The sequence below is a fragment of the Colletotrichum jinshuiense genome, chromosome 6 (assembly GCF_051148585.1).
Source record: "Colletotrichum jinshuiense chromosome 6, complete sequence".
NCBI lineage: Eukaryota > Fungi > Ascomycota > Sordariomycetes > Glomerellales > Glomerellaceae > Colletotrichum > Colletotrichum jinshuiense.
Genome location: NC_139313.1, coordinates 141,842 through 168,275, shown reverse-complemented (window position 1 = coordinate 168,275; position 26,434 = coordinate 141,842). Strand labels below are relative to the sequence as shown.

The 26,434-nt window shown below is 54.6% G+C and overlaps 7 protein-coding genes across 7 annotated transcripts; 3 read left to right on the top strand and 4 right to left on the bottom strand.

Moving 5' to 3' along the window:
* Window positions 1-1,619: 1,619 nt before the first annotated feature.
* On the top strand, window positions 1,620-2,132 carry EsH8_VI_000043 (LITAF-like zinc ribbon domain-containing protein; the record flags this gene model as incomplete). The annotated part of the gene is made up of 2 exons (XM_083271296.1): window positions 1,620-1,915; window positions 1,976-2,132. 2 exons carry the CDS (start codon window positions 1,620-1,622, stop codon window positions 2,130-2,132), a joined length of 453 nt encoding a protein of 150 aa, XP_083126470.1.
* A 1,194-nt stretch (window positions 2,133-3,326) lies between these two features.
* EsH8_VI_000042 (uncharacterized protein) lies at window positions 3,327-3,836 on the top strand (the record flags this gene model as incomplete). The annotated part of the gene is made up of 2 exons (XM_083271295.1): window positions 3,327-3,738; window positions 3,793-3,836. 2 exons carry the CDS (start codon window positions 3,327-3,329, stop codon window positions 3,834-3,836), a joined length of 456 nt encoding a protein of 151 aa, XP_083126469.1.
* A 604-nt stretch (window positions 3,837-4,440) lies between these two features.
* EsH8_VI_000041 (uncharacterized protein) lies at window positions 4,441-7,622 on the bottom strand (the record flags this gene model as incomplete). The annotated part of the gene is made up of 10 exons (XM_083271294.1): window positions 4,441-5,173; window positions 5,230-5,485; window positions 5,537-5,969; window positions 6,053-6,414; window positions 6,466-6,796; window positions 6,871-7,079; window positions 7,140-7,221; window positions 7,275-7,353; window positions 7,412-7,467; window positions 7,536-7,622. 10 exons carry the CDS (start codon window positions 7,620-7,622, stop codon window positions 4,441-4,443), a joined length of 2,628 nt encoding a protein of 875 aa, XP_083126468.1.
* A 6,039-nt stretch (window positions 7,623-13,661) lies between these two features.
* EsH8_VI_000040 (chromate transporter-domain-containing protein) lies at window positions 13,662-15,436 on the bottom strand (the record flags this gene model as incomplete). Its single annotated transcript, XM_083271293.1, has 3 exons — window positions 13,662-14,952; window positions 15,016-15,137; window positions 15,314-15,436. 3 exons carry the CDS (start codon window positions 15,434-15,436, stop codon window positions 13,662-13,664), a joined length of 1,536 nt encoding a protein of 511 aa, XP_083126467.1.
* A 654-nt stretch (window positions 15,437-16,090) lies between these two features.
* Window positions 16,091-17,068, bottom strand: EsH8_VI_000039 (uncharacterized protein; the record flags this gene model as incomplete). The annotated part of the gene is made up of 2 exons (XM_083271292.1): window positions 16,091-16,813; window positions 16,880-17,068. 2 exons carry the CDS (start codon window positions 17,066-17,068, stop codon window positions 16,091-16,093), a joined length of 912 nt encoding a protein of 303 aa, XP_083126466.1.
* Window positions 17,069-20,089: 3,021 nt separating this feature from the next.
* On the top strand, window positions 20,090-22,429 carry EsH8_VI_000038 (uncharacterized protein; the record flags this gene model as incomplete). The annotated part of the gene is made up of 2 exons (XM_083271291.1): window positions 20,090-21,862; window positions 21,926-22,429. The coding sequence occupies 2 exons, from the start codon at window positions 20,090-20,092 to the stop codon at window positions 22,427-22,429; spliced, it is 2,277 nt and encodes a 758-aa protein (XP_083126465.1).
* A 1,008-nt stretch (window positions 22,430-23,437) lies between these two features.
* Window positions 23,438-25,823, bottom strand: EsH8_VI_000037 (translation initiation factor eIF3 core subunit b; the record flags this gene model as incomplete). The annotated part of the gene is made up of 3 exons (XM_083271290.1): window positions 23,438-23,857; window positions 23,920-25,450; window positions 25,552-25,823. The coding sequence occupies 3 exons, from the start codon at window positions 25,821-25,823 to the stop codon at window positions 23,438-23,440; spliced, it is 2,223 nt and encodes a 740-aa protein (XP_083126464.1).
* Window positions 25,824-26,434: the final 611 nt, after the last annotated feature.

The window sequence follows — 26,434 nt, the reverse complement described above, 5'->3', positions numbered from 1 at the left end:
AAATGCCTCACAGGGCAATGCACTTCTCCGCCTCTCATAGCCAACTTATTCACAGACTCGAAGTTCGTCTGCTGCCCTTCATCATATTCATCGCTATCAGATGCGGAGTTCCAAGATTTTCCTAGCCATTGCCGCGGCACACCAGCACGTTACATTGATCAATGTTGCTACTCCATCAGATTCTAATCCCAACATCCGCTACCTCGACCCCTGGTGACTGCTGTTTGCGGCGCTCTCAGGCCTGCAAACCCCCGAACAATACTAACTTGTCTACACTAGATCCCTGTAATTCCACCGGCGCTAATATTGGTCTTGTCTTGCTGGTCGGTAGCTTGAATCCTGAGGCCGCGTCATGCGTCACCTCGATCGACAAAGGTGGGCCAAGACGTCCGAGGTACTGCCATTTCCTCAAGCTGCGTCCCTTCAAACCCAAAATGTTTCTGTCTAGTACGCCATGTTTTTTTCCTTCTTGTATGGCTGCGATTTATTTGGCCTCGTAAGATCAATCAGTGAATTATGAAATCCTATGGTGCGGCCGACGTAGATTTAGTCATTGTCGAAGTCCGCAACAATGCTGCTGTCCCCTGGCTCATCAAATACATATTCACAACTGCTCACAACTTCCTTTATGTACCCAATGATCATCCCTGCATTAGGTAAATATCAAGTGAAGCTCATCGCGAGACCTTATGGACTCATTGGTGCAGTCGTAAGTAATTAAGCCTATGAAGTGGGAAGGCCGTTATCCAACATGATCCGAATTCTCATTCTCACACAAACCGGGCGAACAGACTAGAAGACGCACACTGGTTGGAAATGCAGCTGGATACGAGACTTGGTTGCCATTTTGAGGGGCCAGGCAGCAGCATTTAGAGCACTACTCTTCCCGAAGGATTCTACTGCCAGAAACGGATGCCAAGACACCAAACCAGCAAAATCAAGTGGCTAAATATCCTTCGTATTGTGTGGGACGGTATGTTATTCGTGGTGCAATTGGTCCACTGTATAAGGTGTTGAATGCCTCATCAGTAGTGTCTTAACAATCCGCATCCCAGTGGTGTGCAAGCCTTCTTGGTAGCGCAGCTAGGTACGGATCCGGATCGGCAGGGACACGAGCTTTGCATATTCGAGAGGGGTTAGGCAGCAGAATTTAGAGCACTACTTTCCCACGATATTCGACAGCTATAAACGGAAACCCGGATATTGAATCAGCGAATCAAGCGAGTTGATTCCTTTCGTTTCGCTTGTCATCAGGCTGTTCCTCACAATATAATTGGTTTAGTATAGAACTGACTGAATATCTTATCGGTATTGCATTAACAACTCCATGCAACTGGCGGCAAGACGCCATGTTTCATCGCAGAGACTTCCCAATGTTATGATGATTGGTCAAAAGTGTTGTCCTTGTTCGCAATTCACGATATCATGTCTTTTGGTGAACTTGAACTTTATATTTGAATGTTTTCCTCCCAATGGCGTTTGCTAATAATTGTCTTTTCTTATTTTCACATGACAAATTATTCACTGATTGACTTTATTTTCTGAACAAAAGATACGCCGACAGTGTTTGTAGTGTTTCTTGGTTTGATGCTCTCAGTTGCTAAGAACATACAGAAAACATGGAAAACACTCACTTCCCCGAAGATCAGAGCATCCGATCCCCCTTGCCCAAATATCTTGCAACACACACGCCCGCTTCTACTATGTCGTACCACCAGACCGGTGGCTGCAATGCCAGTCATTGCCACGTCCCTGTTCCCCAGCCATGCCACCACGGGGAGACAATCGGTGAAGGGTCTCGTGCCAACGTGGTGCCTATTGCTCTACTGGATAGGTGGCCGGCCTTGATCGAGTGCCCCGGATGCAAAGGTGTCGCACCAACCAACACTGAGCACATGGTTGGAAAGGGCACGCAGTAAGTGAATCATTTTCAGAATCACAAATTACCACGAAGCTAACCGTTTTCATTTCCCAGTTGGATGGCAACCATGTTCTTCTTTACCACTGCAATTGGTGTCTTCATCCCATACGTCGCGAGGCCTTTCAAAGATATTCGTCACACTTGCATGCGCTGCGGGCGCAAGGTTGCTACCCGACGATTCGGCGGTGGTACCAAGGCGCACCTGATGTAGGAAGCATAACAAGAGCGCTTGAATGTTGGAGATGGAAGTGGAACAAGTGTGATTGGGTGTTGGTGAGGATAACAATCGTCTCGTGGCTATATAAAGACTGTGAGTCGATAGTAATATGCCCTTTGGTGTGAAGAATATCTTTCCAATAGCATGGTATTTAACGATCTTGATGTTCGATCTTTCATTATGATGAGGAAACTAGATACTTTATTTCGAACGTATCGGAACGGGGCATGTTCAACACTCACCCGGTAGCGTGTATGCATTAGGGCCGTTTTACCCCTTAGACTGCAACAAATATTTCGTACCTTAGCCATCAGAACTTGCTTTACACCTGGGCAAACACATCTTGATTGGGGGGAGGCAGCGTCTTATGGCAAGACTGTGCATACGGTTACAGTGACTGGAAAGGTCCGCCGAGGAAGAAGGGCGGCTCTCAACCTCTCTCAATTGCCCATAGCCAATGCGGGCAGTTCAAAATGAAACTCATCAGGCCCTCTCTGGACATGCATTGTTGCTTTAGCGGGCATTGTGGAAGTTGAACATCCTTATTGTGAGCTGACGGTGAACCTAAGGTGCGCAGCGATGTTTTAGGTGTGGTGTGGGTTTTGCATTCATGTATCCACCCATTTTCCCTTCTGTTTCCAGTTCCTTCAATCCCCAATTCAGGTTTTTTGCCGGATGCCCAATTATGTTATCGCTACACGTTTTGAAGCGTTCCAATAATGTCGGACCTACGACCAGGGAGTAATGGCCCTTGCAGATGCGCCCTGGTCTTTCTTATCGCGCCAAACAGGGGTTTAGTAACTGCCGTTCGGAAAGAGGCAGATGACGTTATTCTGCCAGGCGCGATTGTATGCACACGTTACAAGCAGAGCTTCGGCGGGGCGGAGTGTTCATCTGAGAGGCCTTTGATAGCGCAAGGTGACTTCAGATGGCTAGATGGTCGCCGATTCCGGCTAGTTCCCGTTAAAGTTTCCCGAATTGGTAGTTAGAGCGCGGCATATCGAACCAAGCATGGCAGCGTTCCATTCTTTTAGAATGCGGAAGGTCGAAACACCAGTGAAGATAAGTCCAAGGAAGCAGGAATAAATATGCTTGACCAAAGGCCATCTCAAATGAAATGCCGGTCCAAACAAAAGACAACAGCTTTGATTTCTCCTTCATCGGTTCTTTAAACACAAAATCGTTAAGATGCATCGAACTATGCTGCTCGCGTTCCTCCTCTTAACTAACCAGGTATCGGCGGTCACCTGGTACTTCCTCCGGTACTACCCTGCCACCGGGCAAAAGTTCACCTCCTTCACGGGCGAGATGGTCATCCCCTCCCTACCACGTGCGGGAGTTTACTACCTCTGGCCGGGCTTGCAGCCGACAGACAACACGGGCGTGTATCAGAACGTTCTGGATGGCCGCAGCGGGACATGGTGGTTTGGTTCCGGGTGGTGTTGTTCTAATCCGAGTCTGCCGTGGGGCGGTGGCTTCAACACCTACGGCGGGGAGACTGTCTCGTTCACTAACACGCTCAAATCGGATAACTCTGCTTGGACAACCACCGTGGTAAGGCAGACAGGGGGCCAGAGCGTCACTAATGAGTTTGCTTTGGGTGAGTTGGGTCGAATATAGTCTTGTCATATGGTCAGGACTGACTGTCAAGCAGCCGACAAGTCATTCAATCAGGCACTCTTCGCTATCGAGCTGTAAGTTCAATATGTTTGACGTAGACATCAAACGTTGATTGCGAGGCTTATGCTACTTTAGATACGATGTCTCGTGGGACTTTGGTCAGCTAGCATTCAATAATGTTGTCATCGTATGTATAGCCGGAACCTCTTCACCACAATTTGCTCACTCTTGATAGACTTCCACAGGCAGCTCGGATTCTAGCTGGTGCAATAGTTCACCGCAAAACTACAACTCGGCTACCAATTACACCATTTCCGGTGTGAGCGCTAGTGTCAGTGGTGAGACAGTCACTTGCAGTATTCAGTCAGTCGTGCTTCGAGCACCGGCATGAACAATTTTCTGAGATATAGTGATTGGTATTATTATGCCATTCTTAGAGGGGTGGCCCTCCGCGTAGACACGAGGATATCAAGAAACAACTCAAAACTTCAATTCAGCCCACAGGCTGCTCCTTCTCTCTCGTCTAGTCATAAAAATTTCCGTTGAGTGCAACGAGCGCGCAAGAACTTTAAAAGCATTGATTCAACAGACAAGCTGTTAACCAACCTCCCACTTCAAACCACATCATTCCATGTCCAACAAGAGCAGGAAAGCCCAGTGGGACAAGCAGCGATGAATCAGCTTAGGGAGCTGGGACCTGGGACGGGTTCCACCAGGGGTAGAAGCGCTCGCCTTTGGCAAGCGTCTTAAGGGTACACGCTGGCGAACCCTCGCAGCCTGCGCCAATCTGGTCGACACCCCACCAGCTGACTTCTGCGCCGAGCCATTGCACGGTGAAGAGCATGATGATGCCCGAAATGGCGATACCGGCGGAGAAGGAGGCTGAAAGCACAAAGTTGTACTTGGACCAGAAGGCGAGGTAGCGGCTGCGTACGTAGATCCAAGACAACCAGGCGATGGGAACGCCGGGCCATGCGTACGAGAAGCTGTAAGGGGCCCAGTTGATACCTCCGTAGAAAAGGGCGACGGGGTGGAACTGGCGGAGGTATCGGTTCTTGGGGGACAACTTGACGAGGTAGAAAAACACGATGGGCAGAAGAATGCCGAAGGGGAAGCCGAGCAAGAGGTAGTTGTACTGGCCCTGGTGACCGAACACCTTGATGGGGCCGATGGTACCCCAGAGCACGGCGGCTGTGAAGAAGGTTGTGGGTCCGGGGCAGAAGAAACGCATGGGTGCTTCGGGGGTGCAGACGTTGGGAATGTTGACTTGGAAGTTCATGACACCGGTGCAGACAAAGGTAGAGATCAGGGTTGCGGCCATCTGGCAGGCGAAAGTCTGGCGGGGAGGAATCTTGAGGTAGTGAGCAACCTTCAGGTCGTTCGCGAAGTGAACGGCATGGGCACAAGTGACGTAGCTGTATCGATCGGATCAGAATTGCAAGCACGTGAAACGAAGATTATGAGAGCTTACCCGAAGGACTTGAAGAAGTTCATGGCCAGAGCATTGCCCTGCACCCACATACCACCGATGAACTCGGCAAGGACGTTGAGAGTAACCTCAATACCCGTCATCGCCTTGATGATTCCGATAGGAATAACGAAGATGACGGCAAGGAAGATACCGTAGGGAACGACACCAGGGGTGGTGTAGGTAGGCCAGGCGGCAACACCAGCGAAACCAAAGCCGGCAGCAACGATGAGGGTGCCAAGGTACCACCATTCAGAAACTGGATAATGTCAGCTTTTGTCCTCGTTTTATGAAGTGTTTCTGTGCTCACCTTCAGGGTAGGCAGACATGAGGCGGTTGTGGATGTCCTTGTAGTCGCCCTCGTCATCGCCCTCACTGGTGGACTTCTTGCGGCGGATGCTGTTCCACATGTTCCTGAATCCCATAACGATTTCATATCGGTGGAAGATGGCAACGTGGGTGACGGCAGCAGCATACATGGCGAAGAAGGAGCCGTAGACCAAGGTGTTAGCAGCACCAAGGTAGGCGGCCGAGTAGCTCATATACTTCTCGTGGTCGTACATTCCACGTTCATCGAGAGCTCGCGAGACGTTGTAGGGCTTGCCGAAGTGGTCGAAAACACGGTTCGAGTTGATGGGGAGATAGGCGGTGTTCCATGAATTCGTGTAGTAAAGTCCCATGATGACAAAGCCGAGCAGCCACATACCGAGCGAACGGTTGAAGGTCGAGAAGGCGGGAACCATCTAAACAATGGTAAGTAAAAGCCCGCTGCAATATCCAATTTCCTGGTACCCAAATCCAACACTACAAGGTATGTTTTACTTACCAAGGGGTCAACAGAATCGTACAACATGACATTCCAATCAAAGGTAGGCCAGGGGTTGAACATTCCCAAGCCGTTGCGGAATCCAGTCAATATCTCTAGGTTGTGGTTCTTGGGGGAGATCCAGGTCATCCAGCTGAAGAAGGTGAGAACCTCAAAGAGATAGTTCGGGAACCAAAAGTATACAAACATAGCGGCGAAGGTCCACAGGAAGAACTTGTACCGAGTCATCGAGTACAGTCTCTTGAAGGGACCAGGCACCGCAACGTTGTTCTCATTATGGAGCGCAGAGTTAAGAGCGATCGTGACGAGAGACGCCGGCCACACGCAGTACGAGGGATACACGATGAATCGTCGAGTCAGACCTGCAGATATTAGTATATGAACCTCAGCTAACAGTGGCTCTTGGTACTTACCGGCCAAGCCATAACCAATAAAGTTGGTAGACAAGGCGATCAAGATCTGATAGGCAAAACTCTTGGCGTATGGCTGGTCGAAGAACTGCGGGAGAACCTGGGTCCACACGATGTACTGGGTATAAGGCAAACTCTTGGCGGTGTTGGCCATAATGGCGATGAGCATGTGCTCTTTCTTGTTGAAGCGACCGGGGTTGAGGGGCAGCTTGTGGCCAAAAACAGTAAAGACGACGTTGGGCATCATCTTCTCCCAGGCTCTACCGATGGGAAAAGCCAGAAGTTGAGCAACGTTAGACTCGATGCTAATAAGCGGCTGACGGATACTAAAGAGCTATTCTCATAGTCAGCATTTGTGAGGCCGGACTAATTAGAGGAGCTACGCCGGTAACCAATGCATTTACTTACCTGGTTGACGAAGGCCAGGAAGACCGAGAAGAAGATACCGATGGTCCACGCTCTAATCGTTCCACACGGAAGAGAGGGGTCGTCCTTGTTGTCGACGACAGCTCGCACTTCAGCGTAAGGGCTGTTGTTTGTGATCAAAGCAGCTTCCAACTTCATCTCCCAAATCAGTTGCTCGTGCTTTTCGGGGTTTTCAAAGACATCGTCGCTGTCTGCCATATGAAGTTAGTCTCGACTTCACCACTAGTCGCAGTCTTGAACAGTCGGCTCACCAAGAAACTCGTGGATCTTCATGAGAACGTTGTGAGGGAAATTGGGGTCACGGTCATGGATCCTGATGACGGTCTCCATCATCTGCGATGTCCGTCAGTTACAGCCAGGACACGCCCTGAGCCAGTGTGTCTCACCTTGCGAACTCCCTCCAGAGTGAGATTGGCAGCAGCGGCCTTGGCCTCGATTAAATCATCCTCGGTGACATTGAGATGCCTTCAGACAAGGTCAGTACACATCGGCAATGTGCCATTGCGTCCTGTCCGATACTTACGATTCAAACTCATGTTCCTCAGAGTCTAGGCGGTGAAGCTCCTGTGCGTGGGCGCCCTGCAAAACTGTTAGCCTGGCAAGGCAGATTTCCCGCTGGGCTCTTCGGGCTGTGAGCTATCACTTACAGCAGGAAGCTTCTCATCGGTCAAGACGCCCTGGTCCCTCCCAACGTCGATGGGAGAGACGGGCGAGTCGTTTTTCTCGTTCGCCATTGCGCTCTGAACGACAATGTCGTAGTACAATCGGGTAAAGAGCAAGAGACCACGACACGAGAACCGAACTGGATGCTGTGGGACACGCCGATAATTAAACCTTTTGGGCCGCTTGGAGGACGGCAAGGTCGCTTATCAGCGGCGCCACATGATCGGTGCCCAGATGCCAACCGGGTGCTTCACACACGATGGGCTGCCAGTTCCGGATGATGTGAACGAGCCGGCAGGTGGCGAGGTCCCCATGGTGATTCTCGGACGCATTCCCAGTCTAGGCCGGCTCGGCGACAGCTTGGCTCTTTGTTACGAAAACGATCGACCTTCTCGGTCAGGCATGCAGCCGATATCAAGGGGTGGACAGAAGATATGCAAGAGGACGAGGATTGGTTCGCACGACTACAGGGCACCCCGTCACTAGTGAAGACATGGCGAGTGTGAGGTCTCGGCGCCGCGCGACTACTTCTGGAAGCAGGAGACCTTTGAAAGTATTGGCCAATGGCCGAGCTGCCTGCGCAGAGGGGGAGACAGAGGGAAGGGGAGGGATGGCGGGGGGGCGGGGATTGAAGAACCAGGGTAGCCTGGATCCCAAGACGCACCACATCCCAGGATAGGGCAATAGTATCCTTGTCATGTATGTGAATTCGAATGTGTGGTGGAGGGCTGCTGCAGTTGAGTAAACAGGACGCTAGGACATCGCTTGTACATGGTAGTAGCTTACCTTGTTTTCAGCGCGCATGTTTCGTGATGGCCACTGAGTTGAGATATGCGGCTATGACATGCCCAAGGACGATCAGGTCCTGGGAAGGAGAGCAGTTGATATCATGGTCGGTCATTGGTTTCGATGTTGGGAAATGAGTCGACTTCACCAAGCAATCACAAGGATGGGAACTTTTTCTTTAAAAAGACTAATACGTCGCCATTGGGTAAATGGCACGGCCGTAAACCATCCCAACTGAGATGCGCTTAAAAACCGGGGTTCCTGGAAGGATGGCAATGGCCCACACATGTCTGTAAGGACGAAGCCCAAGACTCAGGGCCAGAGCAAGGGTGCATCCAGGAGGCGCGGGATCAAGCAGCTGAGAAAAATGGATTCGAAGCTGAGATAACCGCGGAAGCGCCCAGCTTTACAAAAGGCCTGCATGGCACTTTTGTTTCCCTTGGAGGCCCGTGGGATGCATCATGTTTAGCTAACAAAGGAAAGGGCGTGCCATCCCATCCACCAACGGTTCAAACGTTGTTTCGTGGAAATGACGCCAAACAGCATGAACCAGCTCTCGTAAGCTACTCTCGTGTCATCCCACCCCTCCCTTCCTCTCGTTATCTTGAAAAGGCACCAAGCAGGATGCGATGATAAGACGAAGAACCCGGCAGAGAAGCGAGGAGAGGCAAGAAAAGCGAAGAAACAGCAGAACAACCTGGGTATGGAAGATAGGGGGCTGATTGGGCAGGGCTGGTGGATGAATATTCAGCACAAGAGAAGAGGAGAAGCGTCGCATTGGGGTGAGGACTCCGGGAGAGGACGAGAGTAAAGCGATCACGTGCTGTTGTGCATGGGGAATTAAGGTTAAATTGGCGCCAACAGCGACGCCATGTGGATGATACTTCAGGTACTAATTATGTAACGGGGGCCAGCCAGCTGCGGGCACGACTCTGACAGCCGATGTTCATCGATCTTGTCAGCTGGCAGATAATAGCCCCGCCTTTATACTGATGGCTGCGGAAAGACCTACTCCTCTCGGCTTCAACTCCACCCCATCCTTTAACCGACCTCCCTACACCGTTGCATCAACCACAGAGCTGGGAAAACACACCGGTACAAGAAAATGTCTACTTCGTCGTCCGCATTGGCGCGCAATCATCACGCATCCCCCTTCAATATTCAACCAGGCGTCATGTCGGGAACCTTTGCGAGGCAACATGGCGGCCAGGAGGGGGTTGTTGTCGCAGCTCACAACACACCTGTGGCGTGGGACGGACGGCTGGGAGTCGAGGTGTTGATGAGAGCACTCTAAAGAAAGACATGCGATAGGCTATTTCGATTTCACTACGAGTGGTAGCGCGGCAAACCCATGCCGCCCTCCAAGACAAAAGCATCCCCTCCTTCAGCGGGGTTTCCTTCTAGCGGCCGTTGGTATACCCCTGCTGCCCACCTCATTCTGCTCTCCTTGGGCATCGAAAATGGGCGGGTATCGGCAGTGCCCAGATCTCGCCCAGAGCGAGTCGAATCATCGCCAGGTTGCGTGAAAGACACTCACCCTGCCACTCGCCAACCCGTTCGGGCAGGAGGATAACGGGCGCGCTATATAAGACGGCGTGGCCACGCTCTTGGCTTTTCTTGGTTTCTCTTGGAAATTTCTTGGAAACGTAGCCTTTGCCTGCAATTGATAATGCCCGGTCCTATCAGTCAACCCTTCTCCGCGCATTTGTTTTCTTGGCGCTTCTGATATCTCCCCCGGTTTACCCAAAACTCATTCCTCCGCACTCAATAACCCCCCACAAGCCGCTCCTCGACTCTCCCCCACCCTCTTTCCCCTATCTGGCTCAACGCCCGTCCGACACAACACCCCTAAAGCCTTGGACGCCAACGGGCGACAAAGTTGCGCCTCACGATAGCATCGAACAATGTCTCCGGTGGCTGACCTTGTCCCGTCTTGTCCTGCTGCAGGTGGCGTTCGTTGGCACCCTCACAGAAAAAGGAAGGTCTTCTGGAACACGGGCGGGCCCTTTGGGAGAGTTCAGCTAGTGGTCGCATTTTGACTACAGCCGTATCACTCGTCAACCACCCCGGGCTAATCGCAATCTCTCGCCAAGCAGCCAAGATCCAACGATGAGCGGGTTTCCCTTGCCAGGACCGTCTTATCCTTGATCCAAGTCCGCAGCCAAACTCTCTTTAGCTGGCGACAACATCGTGGCAGACGTCCTCGACCTTGGAGTCCTCCAACGCTGTTATTCCCCCCTTCCTTTCGAGCTTCCCTCTTGGGAAAGCTTATGCAGCCATTCCCTGCTACGTACGCTTCCAAGCAATCAATGCAACTTCCTGGTCCACCGTCTAAACTCTTTGCCCGGGCCTGTTGACGACCGAGTCTTCTTCTTGGGCCTGGAGCGAAGAGACCCTGAAGATTGCTGCAGGATGCCTGTCAGCCTTTGGCGACGCCTGAAGATACCCCACTGCACAAGGCCTCGGTTCGAAACTCGGTCCCAACCACCACGATCTTTCGTAAGATCGTCTCGCACCTGATGACAATGGTGAAGGAGGCCTATCTCCGCCACTCAAGATGGAGTTCTGGCAATCACTGTGTGTTTGCGCCTTGGTATCGTTGCCGAAATTGCCACAGAGACAGTCAACTGCGCTGCTACGGACGATGAAACATGACATCCTTCGATATTAGCCGTTCGATGCCGATGCAATCTGCAGAAACGTCGCTGGTTGGGCCGAACATGGTGGAGGGAGGATTGCCACCTGACCCGGCACCCAGGCTCGTTGGTATCTATCGCCGATGCCCCATGAACGGGCTGATCTACGACAACCTGCTCACGAGCGGAGCAGACTCCTTTTTTGGGTGGCCAAGACATCCCGTTCTGGGGGGTCTGCATCACGTACACTAAACCTCCAACTGCACCTGTGAAGCGGCACTTTGCACGGTTTGTGTTATTTCAGGCATCGCTTATTTGGCCTCGGCTCAGCTCTGTTGCGACATTGAACTTCTACTGGTATTGTGAACAGTGGCCGGCACGCCCACTCTCTATCCAGGTCTCGGGTCATGATTTTCCCCAGCCTTGGTATCTCCCATCGTGCCACACCATGGCCAAACCTTGATTGACCGTCAGCCATTCACGAGACACTGCTTTTATCAGTCTTTGGCTTAACCGCACAGCTACGCACTTGCAGCGGCTTCTTCTCCTCAAGGTTCATGTACCACTGCAACGAGTTTGCGGGGCACGAGAGCTGTCTAGCCAGGCCTGGTATATGGGCTTGGCTCAAGAGGCCACCCAATCCGGCCATCGCTGTGTTGACCCAGCTTCTGACATCCAGGGTTTCCATGTCCTGACATGCGATGCCCTGGGGTTAGAAAATATCGCACACGCTCAAGACCGCCTGGCTGGTACCAGCGTGGTATCGCCCAGGCCATGGTACATGAAGCCCATGTTGCTCGTGTTGCCCGTTGTCCTTTCACCTCGTTCACCTTCCATACTTTGATGTTCGTTGGTTCGGTTCCGCCCATCCGCGATAAGAACGCATCCCGCAGCATCCAAAGAAAGGAGGTGAAAGGAATGGCGTGGCAAGGAACGCCTTCCCAGGTCAAGGCGACCAGGCGCAGAAACCATGATCCCCCAACCCGGCACAAACCGAGCCTCGAATGGCTGGTTCGGACTTCAAAGGCTGTAGGTGATCGATCCTCTCGCTTCGTCCGTCGAGGGGGCGACGCCACCCTCCCAGCCCCTTCGCCGCCGCCTTTTGTGCAGACGTGCATGCAGTCCCGCGGTTCGCAGCTCTCGTCCTCGCCCAGGAGGCGGCCGTGGGCCAGATGAGATCGACACCTCGGCGCATGTCAAGAGCAACCGCATCTGCGCTGGGTCTTCCGCTCGGGAACCGCGAGATCGGGACAGCGCCCTCAGTAAAATGCAAGCCGAGACCGTCGGGTGTGAAACCCCCACTCTCTTATCTGAGTCGTGTTGCCGCCCATCCGTCGTCATGCTGGGCCGGAAAGGCAAGCGATGAGCACCGGGGGGATGATTCGCCTCAATCCGAATCCGTCTTCTCTCTCGAACGATGTACGGGCGTTGACGAGGGGCAACGGCGTCATTGATGGCCATATGCCGGTTGGCTCTTGTCCTAGGTTGTCTTGGAGACCCATCTGTCGCACGATTGTGTGCTTGGGAGCGCGGCATGAATGCATGTATTGCCTAGTTGTGAGGTGTTGGCGCTCCTGTGCCTCTCGCTCTATCGCACATTCTCCCATGTTGGGTTGATCTCCCCATCGCACTTATCACGATACCCGGAGACATGAAAGGGGGCAAGAGCATCGCAGAGGTGACGCCGTCGTCGAGATCATCGTTGAGATTCGCTCTTCTCTATTTAGGGGTAACAGGACAGACGTCACGTCTGCCCTATGCCCAGTAAAGTTATCCAGATCAACGGCTTTTGTGATGTCAGTCGAATTCTAGCTTGTTCTTTGAGTCCAAGGATCGTTACACGAAGTCGCAGCACGAGCTGTTTAATCACGGACGACAAGAGGAGCTAACCCGCAGAGTGCTCGATGGTCTCAGTGGCAAAGTCGACCATCGCACAAACAACATACTGCTCCTGTTAGCTTCTCGCTGTATCAGGCAGGTCAGGTTCTTCCCATCAACGATGCTAGTCTCGGAGACTGCAGTGGCTTGATAGACTGCTAGCACTCTACGTCGGCGTATTCTGAAGAGTGCCTTTCTCCAGGCTGACGTCTCTCTCTCTCTCTCTTTCTCAACACTCTATGCAAGTGGCGCATCGGGAAGATTGTAGGTATCACAAGCCTGTCTTGGAGCGTGACGATGCATATTCATAAATCCGAGTGTTATTCACTTGCAAGGCCAGCTGACAGACTCGACACGGGAAAAGCATACATACATGAGACGTTACCAGTGATGTCATACAGAATAGACCATCCAAAACATGCCATCCTCGATGTCTCGCACGTGGTCGCTTCATGCATTGCTTCTGCCGATATGGCGCAAGGCTTCGGAAGCTTTACCAGGGTCCCGGGTTTCACAAAAGGGAGAGCAGAGCAGCACTGTCAAGTGACACACACAACAAACTTGACGACGGGAACCGCGAACTTCATGTGCCCCTGAGAACTTTCCATTGAACCCATTGGCGTGTCCAGTGTCCATGCAGACGCGTGACTGTCCCCCGAGCATCTTCATGACACATTGTTGACTCGCAATGATAATATGTAACATTTCCGTGCTTTTCCAGAGTCGTGCTAAATGTCACGGGCATGGCCGCTGCACGGTCAGAGGTTCTCCATCGCTCTCTCGGAAGAGAGCCACCCACGCATACACGCGTCACTCTCGTCCAGATACAACTCCATACCGGACCAAGCCCATTGCCGCCCCGAGCAAAATGGCAAAAGGCGCGGCGACGCCATAGTACCTGCCCCCGACGTACGCCGTGGCCGTGACGACAACCCACCACGGGTCGTCGCCCAGGCTCCTGCCGGATTGGAAGCCCTCGTCGAGGTATCCGACCTGCCAGATGCGGTATACAGCAGTGTAGATGAGGCCGACGGCGGCGGCATTCACGCCCCGCACAACGGCCTTCACCCACGGCCGGCTCCGCAGCGCGCCCCAGACGCCCATCGTGCCGTGGACGAGTACCAGGCCCGGAGTGAAGATGCCGATGAAGGCGATGGCGGCGCCGGCGATGGCCGAGTGGCCCGCGTTGATAGCCGTGAGGCCGCCAAGGAAGACGGCAAAGTTGAAGTTGGGGCCGGGGAAGGACTGCGCGATGGCCAGGCCGATGAGGAAGTCCCGCGGCGACACCCAGCCCTCGGCGACGACGTACTCACGGAGCAGGGGGATCACGACGGGCCCGCCACCGAAGATGATGGTGCCGGCGAGGTAGAGGTTGGAGAAGAGGCTGTAGAGGACAGGGAGACCCTGGACGGTTCCGCGGGTGACCATCACGGCGACAAAGGTGACGAAGAAGGTTGCTATGATGGCGGTGCCGGCTTTCCAGGAGAAGTCAAGGCGAAACTCCTTGGGGATGACCCGGGGCTCAGAGTCGGCCAGCGAGCGGCGGGCTTCTGCTTCTGGCGCCGGCGTGGATGAGCGCGGTTCAGAGCGTGATGCGCCAGTGGCCCGCTGCTCTGGCGATGAAGGTCGGAAAGCGGCCGCGGCGGACGAGGTCCCCACGGACTCGTCGTCTTTGCCGTGGTGCGTGGACGTTCTCGTGGTTACCTGAAGTTCGATTCCATGACCGGCGTCCCCGTCCGGAACGGAAGACCTCTCTCGTTTCTTGCCCAGCAGCGCCCTCACCACACCCTTGGCCCGCGCCGCCGGCTTGTGAACCCAGCGGTAGTCGTGCACAACGGCCGCGCAGCCGGCAGCGGTCATGAGCACTGGGAAGTACCAGATGGCGTTGTACATCATGCCCGCGCCGGCAGAGAGGAAGACGAGGGTCCGGGTGAGCTTGTCAGTGATGGCCTTGTCGGAGAGCTCGACGGCCGCGAGGGCGATGATGCCGACTGTGGCGGCGTTGAGGCCCGAGAGGAGGGCGTAAACTGCGCGCGGCAAGGAAGAGCCAATGTTGGAGACGCCGACGGAGAGGCCATACATCCCCAGCGCTCCCGGTAAGCTGGGATGGTGTTGTCAGTCGGTGCTGGTGCGGTTTTGAAGCAGCCCGGGGAACGGTGCTTACCTCCAGATGAAGAAGGCCAGGATGGCGCCGAGGAGGCCGTTTTGGATGAGGTTGATACAATACAGCATCTTGGTGCTCGCAGGCCCCGAAAGGGCCTGTGAGATGCTGAACAGCTCCTGGTACTAGAGCTCACATGGCTTTAGTGTGTGTGTCGATGATGTCTGGCATTTGTGGATTGATCTCATACCATCTGGTCATCGATCCATCGCAGCCGTTTTACGAATCGGTCGTGAAACTGCATAGCCCACCTGTAAGCAGCCGGTCGCGATGGGCACAGAAACAAGGAGGCATTTCATACAATCTTGAAGTGCACCGGCGGTCCTCCGAATGCCGTCAAGCCCAGATGCCAGTTGAACCTGAAGACGCCTGCTGCACGCGCTGCATTCGCCCGCAGGCTGTGCTCCCACGTTGTAGCAAGCATCTTTGCAGGTGTGGGCAGGATGACTGCAGTTGAAACTTGGCTATAGGCTTAATTCAATTCTTCATTCTCCAGCCGTTCGGTTTCAGTGGCAGTTACGGGATCAAGAGCTGGTGATGACAGGGTTAAGGTGAGTTTGATTCACCAAGGTTACATCTCGACGCTGTCTGAATACACCAGCATCGTGGCCCGCCAACCCATGTCAAAATTGAGGCTGCGCACGCCATTTCCCGTGACTGCGACGCCAAGACACAGCCACACCCGTCTCAACAGTGAATTGTTTTGGAGAGACAATGAAGTTTTTCCGGCATCACCAGCAACACGGACTTGGGATGTAATTGTCTGGCTGTATGAGTTTGTTGGAGCTTGGTTTTGTTGTTTGTCTTACTCGGCTCATTGTGTCATGCAGATCGACATCGAGGTCAGAGACCCCGGCGACCGAGCTAGTGGAGCCGTAAACCAGCTCGGAACAGAATTCTTCAGTTTACGTATTGATTCAGATCGCCTGTGCCTATTCTCGGCTTTGCGAGACAATGTCCTACCTAGGTTTCTTATGGGGAGAATAAGCTTGCGAGAATCGGCGAATGTGGAATGTGAAATTGAATATTACAAAAAAAGTCTGTATGGGAAAGGGACGCCGTCTTGAGAACTAACAGACTACGCTTGATCGGCTCGCTTCCGAGACTTCACTGGAATGTCCCGGGCTGTCTCGAATGCAAGGTTGTCATCGAACGAGGGGAGCCGCATCAGAGCGGTGCGGGCAATGCTGGCGGTCGAGGCCATGAGCTCTGCAATGACACCACACCAGGTAACTATCAGGAAGCGATGTCCAATAGCGGCTCCCGCTGACACGTTTGGGAACCGGTCGAGATATGCGACCAGCGACCTTGCATTGGACGTTGCGACTGATGCCGAGATGAGGTGGAAGGCCGCTGGCAGCGCCAGCAAGCCATCCTTCAGCCATATCCAACGGTTCTCAGCGCCGCCAATTCGAAAGAAACCGAGACAGCTGAAAAGTGCAGGGAACACGACATCGAAGACTAGGGCCAACACGTAGAAGACGAAGGCCGGCCCATTGCTTAGAGCGAGCGAAGAAGTGGAATCGAAGGCCTCAAAAAAGGCGCCACTGAGACCAATGCAGGTTTCGGCGGCCGATTGACAATTGGTGGTGGTGTGCCCAGCACGTCGCAATGAATCGGCAACGTCGTGAAGTACAGCTGGCATAAGCAGCGGGCGGGCGGGCTGGATGAAGACGTAACCAGCGCCGTCGGTCTCGGTGGTCGTCTCAAGCCACTCCCAGCCAAATGAATTGAGCAGCCAGTGCATCCTGACCAGATAAGGAAGCGTAGTGCCGGCATCTTTAGCGGCGATTCCAGAAAACTAGGCAAGGCCGGGGTTAGTGGTGCCCTCCAACGGCGTCTGTCTGGTCGAGTCATTGGCGCTTACCGACACCATTGAGAACGACTTGCCGAGCAGATCGTTTCTGCCGGCGTGGCTGCCCTCCAGGAGGCTGGAGCCGGAAACCAGGAGCGTTAGGGCGCAGGCGATGGCGCCGAGTTTGGCGGTTGCCATGACCCATGTTGCAATGGTTCGTAGCATGTGCTGGGCCGTGCTCGACGATCGTTTGGACGCCATGGGGGAGATGCGGTTGATGACTGACTGACTGGGGTGTGTATAGATGGGATGAAGTTGCTGCGGCTAGCAAAACGGCATAGTGCCAGGAATATCGCTGGTCATTGCTTTGGACGATACAAGTCAAGAGTGCTTCCCAGCGCCTGATTGATATACTATATGAGAACGGGGGGAAAAGGAAGAAGAGACAGCAGACATGGTCGTCGTTCACGCGGAGCGTTGCGCTTACTGAGGGTGCTGTGGCGGCTTCGAATACGGCTTCGTATCGTAGGCGCAGGGTTGTATGCCGCCGGTGGAAGGCATCGTATGGATGGATGGCCTTTCCTCAAGGCACTTGCTTGATGACGGCTGGCGTGTGGCGGTGCCAGCCAATGTTGGAGAAGTGTTTAAGCATCCGTCGCATCACAGGCTGAGATGACGGTTGTGTGAGGGCGGCAGGCCTCCCAGTGCAAAGGGAGAGAAACAATCAGAAACGACGGGACGGTTTCAATCAAGCGTGCCCTCCCTCCATTCAGTTCGTTGGGTGCCGTGCATCGATGTATCTAGGCCACGGTCCAAGGCTCTCCCCCTTATGTAAGCACCGCCGGCGATAAAATAAAAGTACGGGGTGAGAGGGCCGTCTGAGAGCGAAGCTGGAAAATTAATTACGTGCTGCGTACCACCACGAACGGCGCAGCACATAGTGTGGGATTTGGCGCTCTAGGTACATAGTGCAAGGCAGGCCGGACCTCCGGTGGATCCGGTCAGCAGTGCGCGGGGAATGGTAAATCCGGGTTGGCGACTAGGTGGTACAGTACTATTTGTGCTAGTAGTGTATACATACATATTTGCAGTATTGCACTACACTAGCACACCAAGCCGCCGACCTCCGGCTGCCCCTCCCTCAGCTGAAGACTGCACAGGCACAGGCAAGGCAAGGCAAGGCACGGCAGGGCAGGAACTGGAACTGGCGGGAGGCAGGTAGGTGGAACCGGGCCAGACTGATGGGGTGGAGCCGCGATGGGCGGTACTTGCGATCTTGTACCTAAGCGAGAATGCATCTGCAGCCATGGGCGGATTGGGAGGTCTCGACTCGTCTGGCGCGCAACGACTCCTTTTGCGTTTTTTTGCTCTGTGCCTCTGAGCAACCAACCCTGGCCTTTCAGACCAAGCCTTGGGGCCGTTGATATTTGACAATGTCCGAGTGGATCAGGCGCCGCCCTCTCCCCGTCGCCACGGCCGCCGCTGACTGGCCAGCCGCCTGGGATTAACCTCCCACCCCTGGATCCTCTTCTGCGGTTGTGCCTGCTGGCGCTGCGTGTTTCGCTGCAGTTTCTGCAGCCAGAGAGCCTGTTTCTGCCCTCAAGAACACCTCCATCATCTTGATCATGATTCACGCCATGCACAGTCGTTGCACTCCCTCACCTCACCTCACCTCACCTCACCCGGCTCTCCCAGGGCCACCACACACCCACACCCACACCCGCACCCACACCACCCGCACCCACACTCATCACAGCACAGCACAGCCTGCATCGTCCAATCTGCCGCCTGCATAAGAAACTTGAGATTACCCTGTATTTCTCGGTCGTGACGTTATTTTTTTATTCCCTCTCGCTCTCACTCTCACAAGCGCGCCGTCCAATCGAACGCGTGCACAGATATGCTCAAATTATGTCGGATTGCGCTCTGCACCTTGTTCACCGCAACTAGTGCAACGGGCAAAAAATAAAATAAAAATAAAAATGATAAATTAAAATGAGGGAAAAAAGATACTTTGCTCCAAGTACCGCCCTAGTCTCCGCCCCCATCCAGGAACAGCTGAGCACTGAAGACAATCCTCATACACAATGGAGAGGGAGGGGACGGGAAAGGGAGGGAAAAAAACGTCTCCACGGTCCCTGTCCATCCACATCTCCTTCTCTCTCCTCCCCATTGGCATCTGCATCGGATCCTGTTTTCCCTCCCCCCCCTTTTGCCCCCCTCCTGCCCTGGTTTTTTCGACGACACCGCCGGAACGTTGTTCGTCCTGTCTCGTCCTCTGCCTTCCCTGTCCTTGTTCTGTGCTGTTGTCGTTGATTGTCGCTCATTTGCTGCTGCTTGTTTAGCTCTGGTCAAACTGCCGTCATTTCGGCTCTGCCAATTGCATCTCCCCCTCCTCTTCATCTCCCGTCATCCTCCCCCCATCCGTTTCGACGTCGCCCGTTGTCGCCGCTGTTGTCGTCGTCGTCCTCCTCCTCGGCACACGTCGTTGTCCATCCTACGCTCGCTACCTTGCCTTAGTATTCCTTGAATCACATTCTATTCCGCTCCTACAGCCCTATCCCGTCTCTGCCTAGAGGCATTCTGTCAATTGATACCTCTGCATTGTTACCCGGTCCTCCACGCTATTGCATGCCGTCCCTCGCTACGGATACACCACATCCATACCTGGCCGTCGCGCAGCTCACGGACTCTCGCTGTCTTCTCTACATTCGCTCGCAACATTCACATTCTTCCCACCAGTCACTACCCCCATATCCGATCTCCGGCCGGCCAAGCCAGCCAGCCCGTCGTTCGTTTTCTGCAGTCGTCTCGTCTTAATCTGACGTCTATTTCCGTCACTGCGCAACACCACAGGTGACCTTTTACACCGGCCACACCGCTGCCCGCATCCCAGCCATCTCGAGACAGTTAACCTGGGCTTCGCGCACTCTGAGCATCAAGGGGCCCCTCCCCACCGACGTCTGCCTTCGTCTCGTCTCATCATCCCTCGTCGAAAAGACAAGACGACGCAAGCACCGGCCAAGCATTTGTCAGGGATCTCCCGCTACCCATAATTGCGCCTGGGGACCACCACAACCCAGCAACATTACAGCATAGCCTAGTCCCTTCCCTTGCTCCACGCACACTCTACCCTCCACAGTCACCCTATTCTGGCTTGTTGCCCCGTCCTCCCAAGGCCTGGCCACGACAATCTCGACCTTCGTTGCCGCCAAACAAGCTTTTTGTTGTTTTCTCTCTCCTTCCTTTTTTTTTTTCCTCTCCTCGACACTCGACGATGCAATGATGATATACGGGCATCAAGACGTTGATCTCGCCGGTCCCAGTCCAGGCTCACCCCCAGGCATGACGTCCTCCAAATCGTCAAAGTCTTCTTCGTTCAAGTCCTTCCATTCCGACGACAATAGCGTCCTGGACGACGTTAGTCACTTTGAAGAAATCGGTCTTGACGACGATGCTTCCCATTACGAATCCCAACGCGCCCGCGACTCGCACTCCACGAAGCCCTCACAACCGTACTCGAGATCCTACTCCAACGACTTCCGTCCTGTATCATGGAAGCAACCCCATTCTCGCTCTCCCCCAATGGCACGAGATCTCGCCAAGCCGAGGAGTACAACTGCCAAGGCAGACCTCGCTCCAAACTCTCGTTCCCACTCCCGACCTCCTTTTCTTAGCCTCAAGACCGACGGCCACGTTCTTAACCGCCGCAGCCCAAGCGCCGGCCGCATTTCCGATCCCCGCCGAAGCCCGGTGAATCCGGTGAACCCTCGAGGCTTCGCGAGCCACTCGACGACTTCTTTACACTTCCCCCGCAAAAACCGCAGCCCAAGCCCCAACTTCTCGCTGCTTCCGAGAGATCCTAATATGCCCCTGAAACCCCGCCGGGGCAGTTGGCAATCGACCCAGGACAGGAAGTCTGTGTTTGAGCTGGAAAAAGAATGTGACGAAGACGACACCGACGATATCCCCGATGGCCTCATTCTTGACAACGTTCCCATATCCCCCCGGCCCCGACTGGAGCGTACACCAAGTCGGCCGACTTCGTCCGGCGCGTCACCCAACAGGCCACCAAAAGAACGAGTCCGCAGCGTCGGCAACGGAACACCCCCTGTCCCCGTTGATTCGGGATGTTTGCGTTCTCCGTCCTGGAAGTCTGACACCGCTCTGTCGTCAATTGGAGAGCACGGCCGTGCCCCTGAGCCGCTCAAGAACCGCGCGAGGAGCTGGAATCTCGCCCTGGCCGAACTCAATTCCGATGCCAAGGAACTGACGGAGAAGCTCGAGGAACATTCAGACTACATTCGTGAACAAGCGGCGGAAAATGCCAATCATTCTTCCGGACGCCCGAACACGTGGAACGGAAAGCCTCTCGAGCAACACAGCCAGAAGCCACGGGTGAAGTCTGCTCTACCCGAGCTCCCCCCGATCCGGCACCAGACCAATATCATGATCGACCCCCTCCCAGTTTCCAAAGAAAAGGAGGCTGTTCTAAGCCGCACGCGGCCCTCTTGGCTCCCGCCAAAAGACCCCGCGGAAGAGAAGCGGCATTTGCGCGAATACAAGAAAATGATGGCGCGCAGCGCCGAAGCCGATCGTCGTCGTGAGGTATCGCGCCAGGCTCACAAGTCCTCCCGTGACAATACGGCCGACCACCTGATGCGAGTTTGGGATGAAGACATCATCCCTAGGTGGACCGACGCCGTCCGGGAGCGCCGTACGCGTGAGCTGTGGTGGCGGGGGATTGCTCCCCGTAGCAGAGGCACGGTATGGGCGAGAGCCATCGGCAACGAGCTTGGCTTGTCGGAGAAGTCGTACAAGGCCGCCCTCGGCCGAGCTCAGGAGCTCGAGGAAAGAGTCAATGCTGGCAAGGGCGATTCGGAGGACATCCGGAGAGCAGCTTGGCTTTCAAACATTCGTAAAGACGTGGCCGATCACACTTGGCAGGATCTCCGGATCTTCCAGGTCGGCGGGCCTCTGCACCAGAGCCTGGTCGACGTTTTGTTCGCCTATTCCATGTACCGGAGCGACATCGGCTACGTCAAAGGATGCAACGTGAGTTATTACCAGGTAGCATAAACCGCTGTACGGGGCTCGTCCATACTGACATATCTTTAGACTGTTGCCGCCCTCTTATTGCTGAACCTGCCCTCGCCGTCCGCAACATTCATCGCCCTGGCTAACGTTCTCAACCGTCCGTTGCCTCTGAGTTTCTACGCAGAGGACCCCGGCGCGAAGGCTTCTGCCTACAACCTCGTGATGCAGACTCTGGGCGCCAAGTCATCGCAGCTCAAGGAACATCTCACAAAGGATATCGCAGAAGGCGATGCGGACTTCTATCTGGGCAACTTCTTCATGGGACTCGGAACGGCACATCTAGCTATGGATGAAGCAGCCCGGTTGTGGGATGTCTACGTCTTTGAGGGCGACGCGGTGTTGGTGCGGGCGGCCGTGGCCACCCTCATACGCCACGAGATGGCACTTCTCGGCGTCAAATCTGCTGGGGAGGCCAAGAAATTGATTGAAGGCGGCGCCAACAAGGACGGCCGCAAGGCCGTCGTTGGAGACGACGGCGCCGAGGACCGCTGGATGCGGCTTGTTCGAGAAGCGGGCAAGGCCTGAGCTTCCTTGAATGCTCCCATCTCGCCCCCTTTTTACGCTTGATGAATATCGGCTTCGGAACATACGACATGATCCTAACTGTTTATATCTAATCTCCTGGGCCGGTGTGGTACCGGCCCTCCATCGGAGGGAATCACACATACACGAAGAAAAAAAAAAGAGGCCTAGTTCGGTTTGATGGCGTCGAGCTATCGGTCGATAGGCGTGTATAAAGAGCACCGGCGTCTGTGGCGCGATGGACATTTTTTTGTGGGAGCTGGTTTTGTAGCATTTTCTTGTTTCGGCTTTTTATGTACGGGGTTATTCATTCTTGCTTGTCTCCTGACTGTTTCGCAGTGCGCGGGCATTCCTGGAGACGCAAGAGAGGTGGATTGTAGATATACAGACGCTGGATGCCAAAGGGCTTGCCCATGCGGAACATGGCTTGCCCGGCTCCTGCGGCTGGACAACTTATTTTCCTGGACACAACATCCTGGGAAATGGACATAGCTGTATAGACCTGTATCGTCATCGTTGACGAACGTGGGGTGGCTTTTTGAAAACATTCTTGGCATCGCTTGCGATCCCGCATAGATTTTTCTTTTCTTTTTCTGTTCTGAACCAGGCGGGGGTTCATACATCCGAAGGTGTTGATCACTACTTGATATCCTATTCGTACCATAGTCGTATTGTAGAAGAATCTTATGCCACCATTTACCTATCTTTGGGGTGACCAAACATACATGTGCAATGCTACGCGATTATGAGAAAGGGCTGCATGCATGTCGAGAGATGGTTGCTCATTCAAAATATTTGTACGTGTGGGATAGGTCGTGTCTTCAAATCCATGAATTAACCTTCCTTTGCAGTCCCAACCTCGCCTAACCGCCCAAATGCACAAACAACTGAGGAGGGCTTGTCGCGACCCCTTATACTTTTCACTGCTCTTCTCCTGCTTCTTCCACTTCTTCGTCTTCTTCTGATACTGCGACTGCGATTGCCGCTGCTTATGCTGCTGATCTAACGCGTCTAGTTGACAACCTCCTCGGACTCCTCCAGCACCTCCTCGACAATCTCCTCGATGATCTGCTCCTCGCCCTCGGCCGTCGTCTTCTTGGAGAGAAGGTAGGCGACGATGTCGAGGGGCAGGCCGAGGTCCGTGCGCTCCTCGCCGACCTCTCCCTCGATGGACTCGCGCCATGCGACCCACTCCTCGAGCTGGCGGCGGCGGGCCTCGACGACCTCGCGGTCGGCGGAGGCACCGCGGTCCATGTCCTCCTGCTCGAAGACACGGCTGTACTCACGGAGGTTCTTGCGGATCTGCTTCTGCTCCTCCTTGGTGAGCAGCGTCGCGGGGCGGGGGCGCCAGGCCAGCTGCTTGAACTTCTCGATAGCCTCCTCGCGCAGGGCCTCGCCCTTGAAGTCGTAGATGTGGTAGCCATTCTCCATCTACGGGTTTAATCGAGTCAGTAATCTGAAAACATTGGTGGTGGTAATGGGGAAAAACATACAGAGTGCTTCCAGGCAGAGGCCCAGGTGGCGACGAAACGTCCTGAGGGGTCCCACTCAATGTCGGTGACGCCGTAGTGGTCGCCAGTGTTCATGAGCTGGAGGTTTGCCGTCAGGTCCTTGTCCGACTCGGGCTTCTCGCCCTCAAAGTCGAGGTCGAAGAAGTCGAGGTCGGAGCTCTGCTGGTTGTGGACAGTGGCAATGACGACGAATCTGCCGCGCGGAGACCAGTAGATGGCGTTGCTGTTCTTCTTGTCAAGGGTGCGGAGGTGCTTGAAGTTGCCGATGGTGTTACCCTTGGCCTTCTCGGGGCAGAAGAAGGCGACGGAGGTCTTGGGCGCAACGGCAACGGCGCCGGCGGGCTCGGTGGTCGTGATGATGACGAACCTGTCGCCCTTGGGCTCCCAGGCGAAGTTGATGACGGTGTCCTTGATGGTGTCGACGACCTCAACGGGGACGCCCTTCTCCTTGATGCGGAAGATCTCGAGCGTCGTGGCCTGAGACTTCTTGGACTTGGAGTGACGGTCGACCTTGACGCAGAGGTAGGATGCGTCGGATTGCCAGTGCAGCTTAGCGTCCGAGACGCTGAAGAGGGGCAGTTGACGGACAACCTCCTTACTGGGGATGCTCATAAGACCGACCTTTGCGGGGTTGCTGCCGATTTCGGGGGTCCAGTAGGTGAGGAGTTGCTCGTACGTCTTGATGCCATCTCTTTGAGGGGTGGCAGGGGCCCAGTCGAACTCCATGATGCCCTCGATCTTGATGGAGGTCTTGTCGAGGAGGTTCATGCGGGGCAGCTCGTAGACGGAGATACCCGTGTTGTAGTTGAGACGAGCGACGTACTGGTCGTCAGCGGACCACTTGAAGGCGGGCCAGAGGAGCTTGCGCTGCTTGGCCTCGTCCATGCCCTCCATGTCCAGGTTGGCGAAGGATCGCAGGGGCTTGCCAGACTCGACACTCCAGATGACATAGTTCTTGCCATCGTCGTCGACAGACAAGGCCGGGTGGCCCTCTTCGGGAATGGAGATGGGGCGAGCAGACCATGTGACCATGTACTTCTCGGAGGGGGACCAGTCGACGAAGGTGACGAAGGGGTGGGGGAATCGCTTCTGCCGTGACCACGAGGCACCACCCCAAATCTGAACACCCTGGGCGTGGACCGAGGTGAGGTAGGTTCCCTGCGGTGACCACCGGATGAAGCTATCAGTCCAGTTTTGCCTGTCAACAATGTTCTCAGGGATGTCCTTTTCGTTGTTCCAGAAGACGCCGACAGTGTCACCACGGTACATGGCGAACTGGTCTCTTCCACGGCCACTAGGGTCCTTCATGAACGACCTCAGGTGCTCCTTCTCGGTGAATTCCTCAATGTGAGGCGCCGTGTACTCCTCCTGGACCTTGCCTTCGCGGCCGTAGCGGTCGATATCGGTGAGCTTGTTAACTCGGAGAATGTGCTTCTTGTCGAGAGGGACCTGGTCGAGTCCGCGCACAGCGGCAGCGGCCTCGCCGGGAGACGAGTACTCGACAAAGGCAAATCTAGCATCCGTCAGCATGGTCCATTCGTTCTCTTGCGCAGCCAGAGACCTGAAGCTAATCCAGGCTCAGGTCCAGTGCAGGGTCCACCTAGCCGCACGTACCTCAACGACTTTCCATTCTCTCCCATGGGCATGTAGATCAAATCTTCTCTTGTCTTTCCAACGGAGTTCAACTTCTTCAACAAGAACTTGACCAGCTTGGGCTTCTGGTCCTCGGTGACTTCGGGGAGGCCATCGATGACCACGAAGGTGTCGTATCCTTGCTCCAACTGGACCTCGTACTTCTCGCGCAGGTCGGAAATGTCAATCTCCTCCTCATCGTACTCGTCGTCGTCGAGATCTGCCTCGCGCAGATGGTCGAAAGAAGGCGCCATGATTGCGACCGCTTGCTAGGGAACAGTCGAAGTGGCGGGTTTTCTTGGTGGTAGGGGAGGGGTGTGTGTCTCTCGGTGAGGTTGCGGTGCGTTGCGATGGCTCTGTGGTTGGAAAAAAAAGAGGTGCCTCTAGTGTGGGGTGGGTGGCTTTCTTTGGGAAAAGTGCCCCGCGATTTTTTCGGTTTTTGAGGGTTTTCGGGCTGCGGAGCGCTTCGGATGGCTCTGAATGCAGGACTCTTGAGGGTCAAAATCGGTGCAAAACTCGCGAAAGCGCCGAAGATGAAGGGGCCAGTGACTTTGACGACTGGATAGCGCCTCGAATGGGGGGAGATACCGGGGGGGACAACGACTCTCGCGCACAATTTGGGCGACGTTTTGGAAAGTTTTCGCCAGTACTGAGAATCGTGTGGGCTGGATCATCTTGTTGTTCCGTCTCCGGTGCAAGCCCCTCGCTACCTGATCTGAGTCACGTGAGATTCTGCCGCGCCTGTCCAAGCTTTTACAGGGGCTCACCGCCCGCAGATGCCACTGCCCCTGGAGCTCCAAAGCCCCGCCAGGCGCAGTTGCTGCCCTGTGGCGTTGCGCGCACGGGCCACACAAGCCGCTACAGT